Source organism: Pongo pygmaeus, chromosome 10 (assembly GCF_028885625.2).
Source record: "Pongo pygmaeus isolate AG05252 chromosome 10, NHGRI_mPonPyg2-v2.0_pri, whole genome shotgun sequence".
In the NCBI taxonomy this organism is placed as follows: Eukaryota; Metazoa; Chordata; class Mammalia; order Primates; family Hominidae; genus Pongo; species Pongo pygmaeus.
In genome coordinates, this window is record NC_072383.2 from 38,903,746 (window position 1) to 38,923,980 (window position 20,235).

The window sequence follows — 20,235 nt, forward strand, 5'->3', positions numbered from 1 at the left end:
CTTTTTTTTCTTTTGAGACAGAATCTTGCTTTGTCACCCAGGCTGGAGTGCAATGGCATGATCTTGGCTCACTGCAACCTCTGTCTCCCAGGTTCAAGTGATTCTCCTGCCTCAGCCTCCTGAGTAGCCGGGATTACCCACCACCACACCCATCTAATTTTTGTATTTTAAGTAGAGATGGGGATTCACCGTGTTGGACAGGCTGGTCTGAAATTCCTGACCTCAGATGATCCACCTGCCTTGGCCTCCCAAAATGCTGGGATTACAGGCATGAGCCACTGTGCCCAGCCTATTTGTATCTTTTTGTTTAGGACTCTTGGAATGATAAAATAAATGTTGGCACTCTCTTACATGGAAACCTTTAGTAGCTCTTCATTACCCACTACAGAAAGAACAAATATAGACCCTCAAAACTGTTCACCTCGTAGTCAGTTTCATCTCTCCTGAGGGATTCCACACTTTGCACCAGACTAAATTAAGTGTCACCCCTTTAATGTTCCCATTATTTCTTAAGTATGTAACTTGTTTCTTCACTATTTCTTCTACTAACAATTTTTCTTTCTCAGCCCCTCCATTTCTGTCTGCTAAATATATCCCATCTTATTATATTTTTCTGAAAAATAGTAAAGTATTACCAACAATAAAATACATGTACATGTATCATATGTTTATAAGTAAACAATATATAAAATAGATCTCTTGACCAGCTAATATCCCACAGTGATTAGTATGCTGGAGCTCTACTGATAATTCTGTTTTGATGATTTATTTATTTAATTATTTAAGATGAGCAGAATACCCACATGTATCAATAAATACTTGTTGAATAAGTAGATGAATTTAACGGATTGTTTTTAATTAGAGTCTCTTGGCTCATTATCTTGGTATTTCTTGAGCCTGACAGAGTTATCAATTTTGCTTTCATTTGTAATTTTATTCTCACTGATTTGCACACCATATCATATGCTATACCTAGGGAAATAGTTAAATGAATTTATGATTAAAGCATAAAAAGAAGTCAATGCACACATAACTTATCTTCATATTGCTAACTAATATTAGAAGAGAGTAGTGTGTATCTGTTCATTATATGGCAGAAATTGTGGAATATATCCTCAGTCAAATGAGCTGTGTGTCACAGGTACTGATCAGATTATCTGGCGCCCTTCAGTGAATTTGTGTTGGTTATCATTATTATAGTAAAACTCCACTAGAAACTGATATGTCCGTTTTCACACTGCTATAAAGATACTCCCTGAGACTGGGTAATTTATGAAGGAACAAGGTTTAATTGACTCACAGTTCCACATGACTGGGGAGGCCTCAGGAGACTTACAATCACGTTAGAAGGTGAAGTGGAAGCAAGGACCTTCTTCACATGGTGACAGGAGAGAGAGAGAGTGGATGAGAGGGAATGTGCCACACTTTGAAACCTTCAGCTCTCCTAAGAACTCACTTACTGTCAGAACAGCATGGGGGAAATGGCCCCCATGATCCAATCACCTTCCAACAGATCCCTCCCTCGACATGTGGGGATTGTAATTCAAGATGAGATTTGGGTGGGGACACAGAGCCAAATCATATCAAAAGCCATTACTAATGTCCCAAATTTCGTAAATATATACATACACATTAGTAATATGTGTGTGTGTACACACATATGCACACACAATGGAAATTTCTTTTGTCAATATGACATTTATCTAAGACACTTGCAAGATGATTAGCCAAACTTCTATCCTCCAGTATCTTCCTTCCTTTTACATATGCTGATTCTGGTTTTACATGGCTCTTACCTTCTGATATGCTCTGTTCAACAACTCCTCTTTGTTAGTTAAAAATTGGCAACAGACTCAACTATGGTTTTTGTTTCTTCAGTGTTAATTTTTTGTACTCCTCAGGAGTAATTTAAGTTAGATAAATCTTTTTTTATTTGCTGAAACTTTTTTCTTATTTACTTTAAGTTCTGGGGCACATGTGCAGAACATGCAGGTTTGTTACATGGGTATACATGTGCCATGGTGGTTTGCTGCACCCGTCAACCCATCATCTACATTAGGTATTTCTCCTAATGCTATCCCTCCCCTAGTCCCCCATCCCCTGACAGGCCCCAGTGTGTGATGTTCCCCTCCCTGTGTCCATGTATTCTCATTGTTCAGCTCCCACTTATGAGTGAGAACATGAAGTGTTTGGTTTTCTGTTCTTGCATTAGTTTTCTGAGAATGATGGTTTCCAGCTCCATCCACGTCCCCGCAAAGCACATTAACTCATCCTTTTTTATGGCTGCATATATCTTTAACCTTCATTCTACTAAGACAGTTTTCCCAAAATTTTGCCGCATCTCTGAAATCCCATACCTTTAGCCTTTTATGCATCACATTGTCCTATAACAGGCATACTGCCATAAAAATGCTGCCCAACTTCTGGTGTTAATTCCTTATTCCTGAGTCTTTCCCCAAAACAGAAGTTTTCTGTTTATTTTGCCATTGGACTCCTACATCCACTGGTTAAAAAGTTGATGTGAATTTCCATTATGATTTTGAACAGTTAGTGATTGTAACCTTTCCAAATCATTCAGAAAGTGATAAGACTATGGGGAGCTGGGGTAAGAAAAGACAGTTAATATATGAGGATCAGTCATTTCAGGTAATCAATCCTATCAGCAGCACCATGAGGAAGAAGCTATAAACTCCATCTCACAAATGGAGAAACAGACTCAGAGTTAAACATGGTCTTGTAGTTCATATTGTAGAGTTGGAATTTAAGCCCATGACTGTTGTATTCCAAAGCTCATATGGCTGCATTACTCTTGCCATGTTGGGAAGTTCCTCATGTTTTGGAAATGCCTGTTCTCTAAAAATTAATAAATGCTGTCCATTCTTTGTCTGGTTTCCTGCAAGCCCTACTCTGCTTTGTGAACAAATATTTATTGCTTGATAAGGAATTAGCTTAAACTACTTATGCAATATTTGTTTGCTATGCAGTTGCCATCTTAAGCCAGTTAAAATGCAAACTTCCTCTGAGAGTTCATATTTCTGAAACGGGCAGTGATTTTGCTTCAAGGGATCTTTAGCTCTATATGACACACCATGCATATACTTAATTTGATTATATAAAGCTTTCTTTATGTTGGATTTGTTCTTCCTTCGTTCCAAACAAATATTGCATATGTATGGTTAAACACATGATCTGATGAAAATTTGGATGGTGTGTAGACAAACTTAACAATTTTTATACTGACATTACTGAATAATCATTCAATCATGCTAGATAACGTTGCTATATGTCTTTACACAAAATTGGTCACTAGAAGCTATTATGACCTGTTACTTAGTTCAATGGGTTGAATTTTTTCATGCTAACTATAATTTAAATATGTTTGTTTAATATATGAACTCAGAAGTATTTACTTTGAGTCTTAGTCATGCTAAGCTATGCTGGGGCAACAAACAGTCCTCAAATCCTTAGCAGTTTTATGAAAAAAAGGTGAATTTTTCCTTCATAAAGGGTTATGTGCAAGTCAGGAAGCTCTTCTGAATGACTTTCCTCCAGATAGTGAGTCAGGGATCTATTTCCTCTATGTGACTTTGTTACATTGGTGGCTTATGCTCACAAGCCTGGAGTGAGTGAAGAGAAAGACTGACAGCAGCAGATGTAAGAGGCCAGGCCTGACGATGCTCTTGCACTTCTGCCCATATCTAGTTGACCACAGCTTGTCATATCACCCCACTTAGATACAAAGACATTGGCAAACATTGTCTTCTGGGGCTGGGAAAAGAAAATAGGTCAGTTGATATACCACAAAGACTCTGACACAATTAGGAAGATGGCATGGATCAAAACAGCATTCACAACATATGATTGAAAAATAAAATAATTTCAGTAACAGGCTTTTTAATAGATTAAAAGAGAAAAATAAAACGATCAATTTTAAATAAATTATTATACCAGGCAATGCAAATAATTCCATTGATTTGTTTTTAAAACTTAAAACATTATGTTGGTACACGAACACACACACTCAAACAAAATTAAAAATGAAAGGCCTAAAAATAAAGTTAACTTTCTAACACGTGTGAGGAAACAAGCTGGTAGGAAGGTAACCTAGAAGCTGGGCATTGTCTGGTATGGAAGGTGGAAGTATAGCCAAGGAGTAGGAGGAAAGCTCAGCCCTTCCTACACACTGGGGCAGAGAAAATTCAAATATATTGGTCCAGGAAAGAATCCAATGTCCCAGGAACAACTGGACAATTTTTTCTTACAAGCAATGTTCTGTTACATGCCAGATGGTGTTCCTGTACAGAATTTCCACACCAATGCATAAAGGAGAGGTCTTCAAACATAATTGTGTTTTTCTCCAAGCATCTATGAGAATAAGACACCAAATCTAAGGACTACTGTCTCCTGTGCTATAAAATAAAGCCAGAAAAAAAAAATATGTCCACATTCACACTTGAGTCAGAGGATTCACTTTTCATTCAACTTAAGCAAACAACTAGAAAGCATTTCATCAGGAGTTATACAAATACTGTGTAGTTGATCTAATTCTGTCAATAGCAATTGCGAATTTTTAATGGGTCTTCTTTAACCTTCTAAAGCCTATGAAAATATAGTGGGTTCAGTATTAATGAGATGATTTCCCATACTGCACAACTTATCAAGCAAAAATATAAATCCATCTACTCTTCTAAAATATGTGATTTCTCTTTTGATTTCCACTATCTCTAGACACCAAGTTCAACCTGTCTGGAGCTTAGTTGCTTACGGTTGAAATCTGTTTCATGAGGAGCAGAAAGTAGTGATGATATAGGACTTAGGGCATTTGAGATGGAATTGTAGTTTCAGGTTAGAATTCCTAAAATTGTTTTTGTTTTTAAATCCATCAATGTATAATCCTTCTTAGTTAAGCTGAGGTGGGCCCTGAAATCTAATAACTAAATCCACTGGGAAAGGACCAGACATATCCAAGACAGATCCTGTTACCCAGTAAACAGCATTTAATTCTCTTTGCCTGTCACCAACAGCTGGGCCAATCGCTGTCCCTCCAGTAGATAGGGTGGTGGGGTGCTTCTTTATGCCCAACCCATAGCTGCTCCTAGAAGCTGAATCCCAGCCTGTCCCACAGGTCTAGTAAGAATTTACTCACCTTTACATCCCATAGGTAGGACATGTATGGTAAACTGCACAAGGAAACAATGACTGATTCAAAACCACCTCTACCACAGACTCTTCATTCATGGCATGCAGGACCAAAGACGCTATGCTAAATGAAGTGGGTCCTTATGGGAAGAGTATATCTTATTGAAAAATGCAGGATCTTAGAATCAATCCTATTTGGATTTGAATGCCAGTTTCTCCATTCAATTAACAGTGTGACTTTGATCAAATTGCACAATATTTTGAGCCTGAGTTTTTAAATGTGAAAATGACTGCACATATCTTATAGAATTTTTTTGAGATGTAAAAAACTTTAGATAAAATAGGTGTTTCTTAAATGTTAGTTTCCATTTCAAATTAGTAACAGATCCAGTAATCTTCATAATCACAAAAGTTAGCATATCAGAAATTATAATGATGTGAGGCATTCAAGAATTTGTCTAGTTTAATACCTTACATGTGGATTTAGAAGGGAGAAATGGATGCACACAAATGAGTTTTCTGTGGGATGTGTAAAAATGCATATTCCCAGGCCCACCTCAGATTTGCTACGAATAACTCAGAAGCCCTAGGAATCGAGCTTGTACACTTGCAACTTGAAAAAGGTTCCCAGCTGATGCCTACACACACTCCTAGTTAAGTACCATGGATCTAGAAGCCAGCATAAGGTATGGTGAATAGGAGGTTCTCAGCAAACATTTGCAGAACTTGGATGGTCTGTGTCTTAGCCCAGTTTCTACCTCCCATAACCATATAGCTGTTTTCTGCTTCTCCCTGGCTGCCAGTCACTATGACATCAACCATTTTTATCTTAAAGGAATTTAACTGCTCCTGGAGAAAAATTGATGCTCCAAAGTATCCATCTAGTGTCTATGTTCGCCAAAACATAGACAAAGGAATAATATGGCTGCCTGTTTTTTGGAATATTTTCACAATACTAGAATTTAGACACTTTGGCAAGGCTATATTATAAGCTATAACATATTAACTAATATTTATTGAACACGTACATGCAGCAGGCACTGGGTAAAGTTCATGTTCGTAAGACCCCTTTGTGGTAGGTACTTTGAATATCCCTATTTCACAGTGAGGAACTGAGGCGTTTCAGCACGCCTCAATGTGTAACTTGATCAACTTCATATAACAAGTTTTTTAGAGTGAGGCTCAAATATACTTCTAGATTACTTCAAAGTCTAAAAAGCATCCGAATACATGCTCATTCTGATGATAATGTGTCCTGGGCCAGAATGTGTATGCAATTAAACATTCTGTATTATCAGTTTCACAGAAATTAATGGATATTAACATGTCAATTTTTTAGTGCTAATGTTTTAGACAACCATATGAGGACCATTTTCATGATGGAAAAAAGTTGGAATTGAATGATTTAGGTCTGAAAAAGCAAGGAACACAACAGAGAAGGGATTTTCCAGGATCCTGAAGGTTGAGAAAACTTCAGGTCCTGACCACCTGGCGCAGGCCTATAATCCCAGCAATTTGGAAGGCTGGTGGGCAGATCACCCGAGGTCAGGAGTTCCAGACCCACCTGGCCAACATGGTGAAACCCTGTCTCTACTAAAAATACAAAAATTAGCTGGGCATGGTGGCAGGTGCTTGTAATCCCAGCTACTTAGGAGGCTGAGGCAGGAGAATCGGTTGAACCCGGGAGACAGAGGTTGTGGTGAGCCGAGATGACGCCATTGCACTTCAGCCTGGGCAATAGAGCAAGACTCCATCTCAAAAAGCAACAACAAAAACAAAGCAAAACTCGTCTCTTTACTTCCTATCCCACTACCTGCCTACTTTTTTTGATTTATCTGTACTTGGTTATATATATGCATGCATATAAGCAGGCAGGGAATAAAGCAGACAGGAAAGCACATTTCAGGCTCTAGAATATCTAAGAAGGATGATCTAGTTACTCCCTATTATACCACCTTGTGTTAATTTCCCGTGTTGACCCTGTTATTGTCTGGAAATGTTATATAAACATAGCTTGTGTTTACTTATGCTTTCTTCTCACAATAACGTTTGCTCCATGAGATCTGAGACCTTTATATATCTTGACTACCATTACAATGACTGAATATTTGAGCAGAATCCAACATTGAGAGAGGAACGAACATGTATTACAGTACCAGACAGAATTGTCCACACTCTAAAAAAAGAGAGAAATATACCAAAAAGACAGTCATGTTAGCAGAGTTGTAACCTTCACTCTTAAAGCAGAAATTTCTGTTTTATGTTCTCTTTTGTGTACATGCACGTGTGTGTGCACGTGTATATGTATGTGTGTATGATAGCAAGAGTGAGCAAGAGTGAGCAAGAGTGAGAGGAGTTGCGACCAGGGAATCAGGGGCAAGATGGGCTTACAAATGTGTGTGTGTAGGCAGAGAAGAGCAAGAAATCAACAACTTGCTCCTCACACCATTAGAAACTCCAGATGCTCATGAGCGAATGCAGGACCTGGCTGAGAGAAGATGATATCCTGAATCTAGGAAAGCGGCATAGGAGAGGATGAAATAAGGAAGGAGAGACTGCACAGTTCAGATTAATGGGGCCTTGTCACTAGATGTAGGGAGAGGGAAGAGCCAAGGCAATGCTCAAACCTCAAACTTGAGTGCCTGAGAATAGTCAGGCCATTCTGTGATATGGAGAACATGTGGAGAAGCAGTTATGGGGGAAAAGAACCATGAGTTAAGTTTTGCTAAGTAGAATTTAATATGTTTTGAATAGTCCCAATGGAAACGTCAGTGGTCAATGAATTGATGAGTCTGAAATTAAGAGGGAAATTAAGTCTGGAGATGTATATTTAGAGTCATCGGTAAATCTCTACCTTTACTTTTCTTAAAACCTCCAAATTTACCTGCCTTAAGTAGCTGTTGATTATTCCTTAAAACAGAGATGTAAAATGACTGCCCTAGTATCAGCCCATATATTGCCTACCATAATAACTACCAAGAAGGAAAAATATTCTACAGTTATCAGTACATATTCAATGCAGCAGTACCCCATCACCAGTGGAGTGGAGTAAGGTTATGAAACTGCTTAGGTTTTATTCAATCTCTTTTATGTAGCCATGCTTGAGGACACAACAGGGAACCTGGAAGTTAATTTTAGACTGCGATTCCAGTCCTCAGGGAAATCCTTACATCTCAGCGTGCTGTGAGCATCACCACAATTCCTTCTTCTGGCCCTCTAGAAATTTGTCATAATGATGATTGTCTCTGAGTGACAGGCAATGGAAAGTACTGGTTAAGTAGTAGATGCAGATTGTTTGGGTTTGAATCGTGGCTCCCTCATTTACTACTCATGTGACCTATTTACTGCCCATGCAGAGAGGAGACATTAAGAGTGCACATCTCAGAGTGTTAATGTGGGAATTAAATACAATTAATACCATATAGTGCTGGGACAATGGCATACAAAATGTACTAAATAAGTGTTAGCTCTTATTTTTTAAAATGTCTACATATTATCACTGTGCTGTACTTATAGTACTATTCAATAAATACTGGTTGAATGAAAGTTTGTACTGAGCTTTACTAGACCACTTTTGCAGAACTAAAAATAGTGATAGTAGCATTCAGTGGAAACCCTACATAATACCTGTGATGTTGCTGAATGGTGTGACATTATCCAAACATGGTACCTCAGCCTTTATGTGATCAAATAAAGAAAGCCAACTTTATACTGGGCTAGATTAGTAGTCGTGAATAGACCTAAAAGAAATGTCACTGGACTCCCTGTTTTATGATTGCAAGAAATCTTACTTCAGATGCCTTTATTGGTTTCTAGTACACTTATGTCTGCCTTATTTACACATTGTGCATTAAAAGAAACAAATAGGCCAGGAGCGGTGTCTCACGCCTGTAATCCCAGCACTTTGGGAGGCTGAGGTGGGTGGATCATGAGGTCAAGTGATCGAGACCATCCTGGCCAACATGGTGAAATCCCTGTCTCTACTAAAAATACAAAAATTAGCTGGGTGTGGTGGCGTGCGCCTGTAGTCCCAGTTACTTGGGAGGCTTAGGCAGGAGAATCACTTGAACCCAGGAGGCAGAGGTTGCAGTGAGCCAAGATTGTGCCACTGCACTCCAGCCTGGTGACAGAGCAAGACTCCATCTAAAAAAAAAAAAAAAAAAAAAAAAAGAAAGAAATAGAATATCAGAATTATTACTCTGTATGTATTACATTCTTTACATAGAAAAGAAATAGAGGGGTGTGTGTGTGTGCATGCATCACATTTACACAATGAGTACTTCTGTGCAACTATTTCTGTTATATAAAGAACTAGGAAACAAAAAGCCTTTTAGAAGTTGTTTCACAGGGTACAATGGCAAACAAGGTGGACAGAAGTATAAAATTTCAAACAATGTAATAGAGATTTAACATGACAAAAATTGTAAAGATAAATTATGTATTAGTCTGTTCTCACATTGCTATAAATAAATACTTGAGACTGGGCAGTTTATGAAGAAAAGAGGTTTAATTGGCTCACAGTTGTGCAGGCTGTACAGGAAGCGTAGAGGCATCTGCTTCTGTGAAGGCTGCAGGTAACTTTCAACCATGAATGAAAGCAAAGGGGGAACGAGGCATCTTACATGGTGAGAGCAGGAGCAAGATGGGAGTGGTGCTACAGACTTTTAAACAACCAGATCTTGTGAGGACTCTCTCAGGAGAACAGTACCAAGGGGATGGTGGTAAACCATTCATGAAGGATCTGCCCCCATGATCTAATCACCTCGCACTAGGCCCCACCTCCAACACTGGGAATTACAATTTGACGTGAGATTTGGGTGGGGATGCAGATCCAAACCGTATCAACTTGGAAATTGAAAATGAAAGTCATCATTATCATTATACTTAGTCCTGTGATTACTAATGGCCAACAAGTATTGGGCACGTATGTACTCTGTGCCAGGTATACTTGACACATATTATCATCACAGCAACTTCATCTCTTGCAATAACTGTATAGTGGGTGCTATTATTATCCCTGTTTTAGAGATGAGAAGCCAAGAAACAGAGAAGATTGAAAAAACAATAATGATTTGCCCCACATTACATCAATAGAGATCAGAGAAACTGAGACTTGACCCAGGGCACACTGACTCCAGAAACCATGCTTAACCAACACGCCAGTAGGACAGAATACTTCATAGTTCATGAATCCCCCTCAGGTCTGTTACCTTATTTCATCTTCACAGTCAGCCTGTAGGGTAAGTGTTATCGCAGAGCATGTAAGTTGTACAAGCCCACACAGGTGACAGTGACAAGGCTCAGATGAGAAGTCTAGTCTTCTTCTTTGAAATCTCATGCTCTTTCTTTCCATTGGCGTCTAGTCTAATAATGTTTGTGACAACTCTTAGGAGTTCATAAGTTGGTGTGGCACTCTTCATTCTGCAAGCAATAACTGTAAATGCAAATTGAAGATGTTCAACTAGTGAACACAGTGCAGAAAGGATGCTTGCTTACACGTTGATCTGTTGAGCTATAACCAAGGAGGGGATGACGCATGGGAACTATTAGCAGAAGCATCTTTCTAAATTCATGATGTTAGTTAATGCTGCACAGTGCTGTTAAAAATAAAACTAGATTAGAATCAAAAGGCAAAAGTTCTAGGTTTTCCAGCATTAGAAATCTCAACATCTAATGATTTCTGTATTAATAAAGGACAATATCTGACATATTTACCTCAGAGATATAGTGAAAATTAGATGATATACAACTACAAAAATCTGGCATTCATATACCAGCAGACATATGATAAGCACACAGTAAATATTTGTGAAATAAATAAATGAATAATTTGCTGATATATAGAGCAGAATGTGAATTTAAACGTACAGATAGTATATACACATAAATACACAACTGACAAAGCACATTTGAATCATACAGTACTCATTTATATACCTGTCACAGATGTTTTTCTTTCATAGACTTTCAAATTTGTGTTTATGGATTTGAATCAAATTAAAAATGGTTTATGTTCATGGCCTTTCAGTCTTTTAACTTAATATTCTTGAATATTAAGAATATTCTTTAATATTCTTGAAGCAATCCTATGGGGGAAAATGTCGTATAGCAATTAGTCATTGCTAATGTGTGTTACAAACAAAAATTTATGTCTCTTTGCCCAACTTAGGTATGCTGTCATCTCTCAATTACACTCATTAATTCAATATATGTTTATTAAAGGCACAGAATGTGAAAGGTACAATTCTACAAGTTTTGGGGGCTCAAAGATAATTAAATGTTAATGTTGCTCTTACATGTCTTATAGTCCAATAAGAGAGGTAAAGCATGCATCTAAAAATGATGTGAAGGAGAAGTAATTTGTACCTTCAAATAGGTAGGGATAAAATGCACCAAGAATTCAGAAGTTGAAGAAGTTACTGCTAGCTGATGGGATCAAGGAAGAAGGAGCCTTTAAACTGGATGATTGGGTGGATAGTTTAATTTGTGGGGTTTCCAAAGAATAAGGAGAATGAGGTAACATCTGGAGCACAGGTAGGGAGATGTAGACGTGTATAGAGCAGTTCAGCTTTGCTGGAGCCTGAAAAAAGAATCATGTATTCAAATGACCAGTTTGTGCAGAACTAAGGAATTCAGGATTTAAAACTTTCAGTGCCAAGGTCATTCTAGTGTGTGTTCAGGTACAGCTCCTAATTACTGATTATTGTGGGACATTAGCTGATTAAAGATATTTAGCTGTGACATTCAAAAAATTTCAGCACTTTAATACATAAAGTTTACATTTTTAACCACAAGCCACTCCCCTTATTTTAAGCTATGTCTGTCTTTGAAAATTTATTCTCTTTTATTTTCTTTAATTTCAGCACTTTCAAATGCTATCCTCCGTTTCCTCAATCATCAAATAAAGACATGTTGGTGTAGCTCTAGCTTCCTCTGCAAGAGAGACAGCTCAGGATGTTAGAGATTGAATTCCACCACAGAATTTGTCTTGGAAAACTGAGTTCAGATTTCTTTACTCAGGTTGACCTTCCACAAGTCACGGTCTCTCTGGGCCTCAGGTTCTTTGTCTTTACGATTACATATAAGGTATTTAACTGCAGAAAATGTTAGGCAGCTACGTGTCTACTAATATTCAAAAGCACATAAGTATCTCCTGAAATGAATGCAGAATTGGAACTAGAAATTTGTAAGCCACATGTCAAGGTGGGTGGCAGGCAGAGTTGGAAGGTCTGCATGTGATAGTGGCAAGGGTAAAGAGAGGGTAATCAAGCGGAGTTACGTACGGAACTTCCACACTGGCACAGGAAAAGAACACTGGAGTCATTGCAAAAGGCATAAGCAAGCCATCATCTGAAGTGTATATGACAGCTGTCACAGGCTCAATGGGATTGGTGATTCAGAATAGGCTCACTTGGCTTTTCTATTCCTCTCTTGATAAGCGGCACAATTATGTACTACATTGGCAGCCAGGGATGAGACATAGGCACAGCCTCTTTCTTTTGTAAATTAGTCTTTTTTAAGTCTTATTGTTAAATATAGCAAAAATATAAAAAACACCAATAACAGATGTCACTTTAATGAATCCTAATGTGACCACCTAGGAAAACTACTGCCCCTATCAGGAGTTAGAACTTTGCTGGCCATGATGAAACTTTCTGGTGTCCCTTCCTAAAGAGTAACCACCATCCTGACTTTTTTGGTAATCATTTTCCTACTTTTATTTAGAATTTTATCAACCAAATGATATGTATATGTGAAAATATAGAGTAATGACTTTCTATTGTTATTAAAATCTTTTTAAATCTATAGACTTCCTCTTCGTCTTCTCTCTCTCTTTCTCTTTTTCTCTCTGAAACTGGAATATGCACCTGTCTATGTAGTGTTGCTCACAGTCTGAATTTAGCTGATTGCATCCCCGTGGTTTAGTTTAATATGCTCCTCTGTTCTCGGCATTCACTGACATTTGCTCACATTTGAAAAGGCTAATTTAAGGGCCGTGTAATTTTTCTGTCTCAGGTGGCACATAATGTACACTTATCTCATGTGTGTGTGAGTGTGTCATTCTAGACACCATTCATTCACAGTACTTAGATCCTTGAATGAATTAAGGACTGCTGGCATGACAGTCTATCATTTAATCTTCAATTATTAGTCAGAATAATTCTATAAAGAGAAACTCCCTCTCATCTACTCTTTCGCTACTCAGCAGTACAGTTTATATGGAAAAAGCAAGAAAAATGTTGGATTCCTTCCTTTCACTTGCCAGTTTAGCCTCTTATACGTCAGTCTAGATCTTGACAAATGTGTCCTATTTTGAATGCCAATGCATTTGTGTGGAGTAAACTCACACAAATTAAAGGCATTTAAAATAAGTAACTATATCTTGAAATACACATACGACGTATATTTTTACATTTTGATGAGTTTATTTTCTAAGGATACTTGGAAAGATAGTCCTTCATTCCCTACTTATTTTTTATCCCATATTATTATTGCCGAAGACAGATAATATCTGCTCTATTTGCATTTTCAGGGCAGTGTTCAAATGAATGCTTTTGTCCCTGTCTACTTCAAACTTTATGCTCCAATGCAAGATTTAGTTATTGGAAAACTTAGCCATCATATTGTAATGAAATTTAGAGAACTCTGGAATTATGAATCTCCCTTTTCCAAGTCACTCTTCAGTTCTATAGGATGAGTCCATTAGAAGCAGAAGGTGGAATCTCTCCAGGGTAAATGGGCCAAGGGCAGCATTTGATACATGATTGGAAAAGCTGCTCTTGCTTCCTGAGATAGACACTCAAGAATAGAGGGATTAGGAATGAATAAAAGAAACAGACAGGAGGAGCTGCTGAAGGATGAGCTTCTGTTTGAACTTGCTTACTTCCCTAGAATGTTCATTCTTTACTTTTTGATAAATAAGAAAATATTTTTAAAGCTATGATTGTTTCATTGTTCTTTAAATGCAAACTGCATTTACAGAGAAGAAAGCTCCAATAAGAAACAGCTTTGATAATTAAATTTCTTACTTGGCTTTCAAAACCTATCACACAAGAGAGTTTTATCAGTGGAAAAAGCAAACATTTTCATTGATAGAAGGGTGAGCCATCTTTGCCTTACTGCACTCTAATTCCTTAATCTGACTTTTTAAAAAATACAGAGTATGGGCTGGGTGCGTTGGCTCACGCCTGTAATCCCAGCACTTTGGGAGGCTGAAACAGGCAGATCATGAGGTCAGGAGATCAAGACCATCCTGGCTAACATGGTGAAACCCCGCCTCTACTAAAAATACAAAAAATTAGCCAGGCATGGTGGCACACACCTGTAATCCCAGCTACTCAGGAGGGTCAGGCAGGAGAATCACTTGAACCTGGGAGGCAGAGGTTCAAAATGGCACCACTGCACTCCACCCTGGGCAACAGAGCAAGACTCTGTCTCAATAAAATAAAATAAAATACAGAGTATGAACATCTGAGAATCAATAATTCTTTCACAACTCAGCAATTTAGAGTCCTTCAAAGAAACAGTCAATGTTTGCTTTGAGGATGTGAACTCTAGCATGAGAATACTTCATGGGAAGTGATATAGAGGCTTAGAGAAGTTAAAACTTTCAAAAGTATCAGACATTTATGTTTTACAGCTGCACCTGAGAAGAAGGAGATTGCTTATGTTTGTGGCCACCACTAATTTTTATAAAGGCCACTTCAAATACCTTTTTGAAAACATTCTTTCCACAGAGGAATCAAGTCCTAAAATTAATATCTCCTACAAGTGGTTTCTAATTTGCCAGAAGTCCTAGAGAACTTTTTTCACACACACTGTTCCCAATTATGATGCCACTTTCATGTAGGTCTCTCAGCTTGGCTTTCATCCAGGCTGTTAGGTGAAATTAGGCCCAGAAAATCGGATTATTACATCCCAAGGGAAATGACTGATAAGCAGCAGATGATTGTTCATCTCCTTGCTACTTGCTGGTGTTGAGGTGTTGCTAGTTGCAAAGCCAATTTGTTAACAATTAGTGCTCATTAGAATCATTTCCTGTTATTGATTCTAAACATGTGACAAAGCACTTTTAGGAAATTGGACCTCAAAAAGTAGCTATTCGTCAGTGATGAGCAATTAAAACTCTCAAGATCCAGTGTAATTCCTAACCAGAGTCATCAGTTTCCAAGTAATTATTTTTGCTTTGGAACCCACCTGCTATCCTGTCCAGTTTAAAGATGTGCTGGAACAAGGACATACTTCTTAATTAGCAGAGGGTGTGGATAAATCAGTGTGGGAACAAAAGGAATTTTCTTTTATTATCTGCTTTAGCTGTTTGTAGTATATCTTTAAGGGACAAAAACTGCCAGCTTGCAATACAACACATGTATTTGCAAGAGTGTGAAATGAAATGCATTACTTTTGTTATCTAAACATCTAAGCTTAGTTTTTAAGTCTCTGTTCACCTTTGATCATTATGAACTCTAAATATAGAATCATAAATGGAGTCATTGTGCATTACATTCAAGTTTAACTATTGCCAGTATCGGCTTTGTAAAATATTATATATGACTTTAATAATATTAGCATAAATACTATAAGCATTTGAAATTTTTCTTAGAAAAGGCATTGTATTGATCTACTTTTTGAATATAAATCTACATGCATTATATGCTACAAATATATACTCAATAGATGGGCCTTCGTTATCTAATTAAAATATTAATTATCTGTACAAGTATCATCTGCTAATGCTTGCTAAATGTTCTTTAGAATTAAGAGAATATCCCTTATTTCCTCCTTAGTAAGTAATGGTCTTTACATATGAACTATTCAGTTATTTTTGTAGTATCAGAATTAAAACTGAATGATGCCCCTGCCTTCTCTTCCTTTTCCATGTCACCCCCCAAAATTTCCTTTGCTTCTGTGTTTATTTTATAAATGTAAATAATTATCCCTACTCATTTTCCCCTAGGTTTAATAATGCTAAAAATATTTCTTCTTCTTGTTGCAGAGCATGGATATGTAAACTAAGTATATTTCTGTTTCTGAATTTCTTATTCCCATATTAAAACTTATATCAATGGAGAAATTAAGTGTATTTTTTTTTAAATGCCCTATATGCAACCCCTCTATCCGTAATAAACAGAGATGGTATTGACACAAGTGAATTTTGTTTAACCACACTACATTTGCTTCTTAATTAGTGAATATTCATCTGTCATCAGCAGCAGCTATGACACCCCTCCCTGCTAACATGTTCTGTCATAAATAATCAATGAGGCACTATTAATATTCATGAGCTGGAATCTGTGTAGTCATGTGCACTGATGCAGAGACGGGGGAGTGTTGCCATGAACTGACTGGAAACTCTGTGTGTGTATCCGTGAGTGCAAGATACTTAGGGAAAGCGAAGAAGAGCATGCTGCCACACACCACTCTGGCTTACGCTTCCAACTAACAGCGGTTTGTCTGTGTTTCTGGACTGAAGTGACTGATGAAAAACAGTAGTCAAGTCTGGAGGGTGATTCCCTTTCAGTTCACTTGCCTTTCAGTTCTGGGGAAATTAGAAGATTTGCTCTCTCTCTCTGCTTCTTAGAATGGGCTGCAATTTGTGCACTTTTCAGAAAAGAGAGGAACACTACAAACTGCTGTATGAAGTTGCCCAGGTGAGTGCAGGGTCTGATACCAGCAACTAAGAGCCAGGCTTTGTGTTTGTCTGAAAGATGGTAAATGAATTCTGGCTAGCTTTATTTTTTCTTTCAGTACATTTCAGAATTGAGGGCAGACTTGCTGGTTTGGGGCTTTTAATTTTGGTTTTGGGTGGCAGTTTTCAGCTTCCTTGCCACTCCCCCTTCAGATGACTTCCTGTGGGATTCTTTTTAACATTTTGTGTATCTACTGCCAAGATGTCAGTCACATAACAGGAGTAGGACTGAGATCCATGTCTGTAATATTTTGAGATACCTCTTTCATTTTGGAATACTGTTGACATTTGAAAATCAATTGTATCATTGTCTGCATAAATATTGGGGTTTAATAGGTCTATGATCTCAGTTATTTTCAATAGACAGTAGAAGTTTCCTGCCAAATCTTGTTAGCCAGGGGAAATTATTAGATGAATTGAGAATTTGTGCTTTGGTTTAAGAGGAAGACCTAGTAACTTTGTATTACATGAGAAAAAAATATATGCTATGTCCTGGCTGAAACAGGAGATAAAGAAATTCTCTTACCACTTGTTCTTGGATCCTTTTTATAAGGTTTTTGTTTGTTTACCACTAGAAATTAATTTTGAGAGCTTATTACAACAACTGTAGGTGACCTAGAAAAAAGTGTATAAATTTAGATGTCTCTTTTATGTGTATCTGAGGGCTTTTCGGAATACAAATAAGAAAACTAGATCCTGAGCCTTTATAGTTTTAGCAGAATTTTCTTAACTTACCGTTTTATTGGGGGAGGTTCCCCTGGGAGTGTATGCTCAAGTTTGAATTTCTTATCTAGCAAAATAAAGTTTATTTCTCCCTTCTTCCAGTTTGTCCCAAAGGTGACACAGTGCTACATTTGTTCTTAGACAAGATTGCTGATGAAAGACGATGCTTGGGATGTTGGTGGCCCGTGGCACAGCAGTAGCCAAGTGCCCACTGACAACTGGCCTCCCTCAGATTTCCCCCTGACGTGATTCATTTCACAGTGGGCTAATTACAAAGTGGATTTGCTACACATGAAACAGCCTCCTCAGTTGCAATGTTAATGCACATTTTCATGGTAATGTGATCAGAGGCTCATTAGCCAGTTTCCAAAATGATCCTCTGCATTAATTAAATATAAAAATGACTGCTTTATCACCATAGAGAGGAAAAAGAAGATTAACATTGTTAATTACACCAGGGGCAATACCTTTTGCTTCATTTTTTAGTACAAACTTGCAAGGATAGGCTAAAATAATATTCGTTTCCTAGATGAGCTCTCATCCACTTTGACTCATGAAAACAGTCTCTAGGTGGAACACTTTCCTTTATTTTGGTTGTTAGAGTTTGAGTTCTAGTATTGTTTCTCTTTGGGTGGTGGAGGAGCAGAGGAGTGGATTCATCAATCTTTTTTTTCCTCTGAATTACTAAATTTATATAAAAGTATTATATGGAGAGAGTGGTAGGTGGCATCCTCCCTGATTATGCCTAGGTTAAGCTGTTTATATTCTACTAAGAAATCCAGCAGGATTACTGCAGCCAGAAAGGACCACTGTATTTGCTAAGAAGCAGGAGCCTTTGTTATGGATTTTTAAAATGCTTGTCTGTGAGTTTTGCCTTCAAGTGCTTCCTAAATCTTGAGAAAATAGATAAGCCATGCTCTTTATTGCCTCTACCTGTACTCCTCCATATATTTATTTTATTTTCTCTACTCCTGAGTTGCAGTACTTATGATCTTTAATAAAGGGGGTGAAAAATGAAGTATTAGCTTCCATTTAACTGGCTTTTATTAGATAAGCTAAAGCCCCAGCTTAAAGGTCTTGCATGTGTTTTCCAAGGGGAGCCCTCCTACAGTTTGTCCCCAGCTTTGCCTTCTATTTTATTGAGTTAATGGAATAGATAATATATCAAAGGACACCAGTGATAGGCTCATATAATACGCTGGAGCCCCGTATGGTGCTGCAAACTAGTTTCTATTTTTATTTGGAGGAAAGGCAGCTCAGAGCACACATGAAAGTGAACATGTTCTTAACCAGGTGTTCAGGAGGGCACATAGCTTCCCCCATAAGAGAGGATACTATTTACAAAAGTGGCTTGTGATTGGAAGCCTATTTCTAGCTGTATATTAAAATAAACTTGCTGGCACATAGAGTAACACCTGATTGCCCAAATCATATTTATTTAAAGAATTGTAATTCTCAGATCATTTGCCTTTTTGTTTCTTTTGTTACTATTCCTTATGAGCTAAGGCAAAGTAAAGTTTACCAGGAGATGTGAAAATTTAAGATTAGCAGCGATCACGAAACATATGATCAACAGCAAAAATGTTTAATTCTTCATAATAGAATCATTATGATATTGAGCTTTTCCATGTTTTCTTTCTAGATTTAGTGACCTGATAACACAGGACACATAGAATACAGTTTCTGGTTTATAACTGCAGTAAACAAACCAAATGTGCTCACTGAGGAGTCTAGTAAAACAATCAGAATGGTGCGCTTAGGTGTGAAATGAGGTCAAGTTTATATTTTGATGATATTTTTTGCTCCTCTGGAGGAGCTAAGACTTTCAATTGGCACAAGAGGTGGAATGTCACCTCAAGAAAATTATTTTCAACTGGAGTTGGGCCAATCAGGCTCCAGTATGCACACAGATACAAGAATCTAGGGTTTGGGTGGATCCTGTAACCTTCACACCATGCGGTTTCCATGCATCTTTACGCACCTATTAACTTATATATGTGCCAGGGTCACAGTTTTTATCTGCAGTGATTTATTTTATTCAAAGTAAGTTATTTATTAACCTCTTATGAATTAATAAAGGAGTAATGGAAACAATGTCCTTCTATTGACACAAACTGAACTGGCTGTTTCTTATTAATTTGATTAAATACCCATCTGGACCAAGAGAGCTACAATAGCTTGTTAGGTATTTCTGACCTAATAACAGATTTATTTCTGAGTAAGATTATATAATAATACTTAAATCTAATGACATTTAAGCTTGATTTTTTCACACATGAATCCAGTGTAACTTTTTGATTGATTACGTGATGGTGATTATTGATGGGATATTCATTGGTGTCCAATAATGTGTTAAAATTGGGAGCAAATATTTAGAAGACCATACTGTTAACAAGAAGCTGTTTATAGGATTTCATTTAAATCTTATATTGTGATATGCAAGATTCTATTCTTATTCACTTCCCACATCAGGGTAAAGAAATTAATTTGCCTTCAATCTCAGGCAAACCAGAAGTAGAATAGCACTAGTTCTTAGGCAATGTCACTGCTGTGACTGCTCTTCTCTTCTAAGTGGGTACTGTAGCACAACAGAGAATTCATTTATTAATTTGAATGGTTTGGCACAGCTAAGAGGTCTCCCCACCACCTGCATCTGTGAATTAGTAACATAAACTGAAACAGAA

The 20,235-nt window shown here is 37.5% G+C and overlaps 1 protein-coding gene across 2 annotated transcripts in view; it reads left to right on the forward strand.

Annotated features, from left to right (window-relative positions):
• Nucleotides 1–20,235, forward strand: part of PDZRN4 (PDZ domain containing ring finger 4) — a 390,002-nt gene that overhangs the window by 236,395 nt on the left and 133,372 nt on the right. Inside the window, exon 1 of one of the 2 annotated variants that reach the window (XM_054445136.2) lies at nt 16,507–16,790. The exons of the other annotated variant lie outside the window; for it this stretch is intronic. Within the exon in view, the coding sequence (XP_054301111.1) occupies nt 16,722–16,790 (69 nt within the window). The 5' untranslated portion in view covers nt 16,507–16,721. Of the gene's footprint in view, nt 1–16,506; nt 16,791–20,235 lie in introns of those variants that run through there. 2 annotated transcript variants of the gene reach the window in all.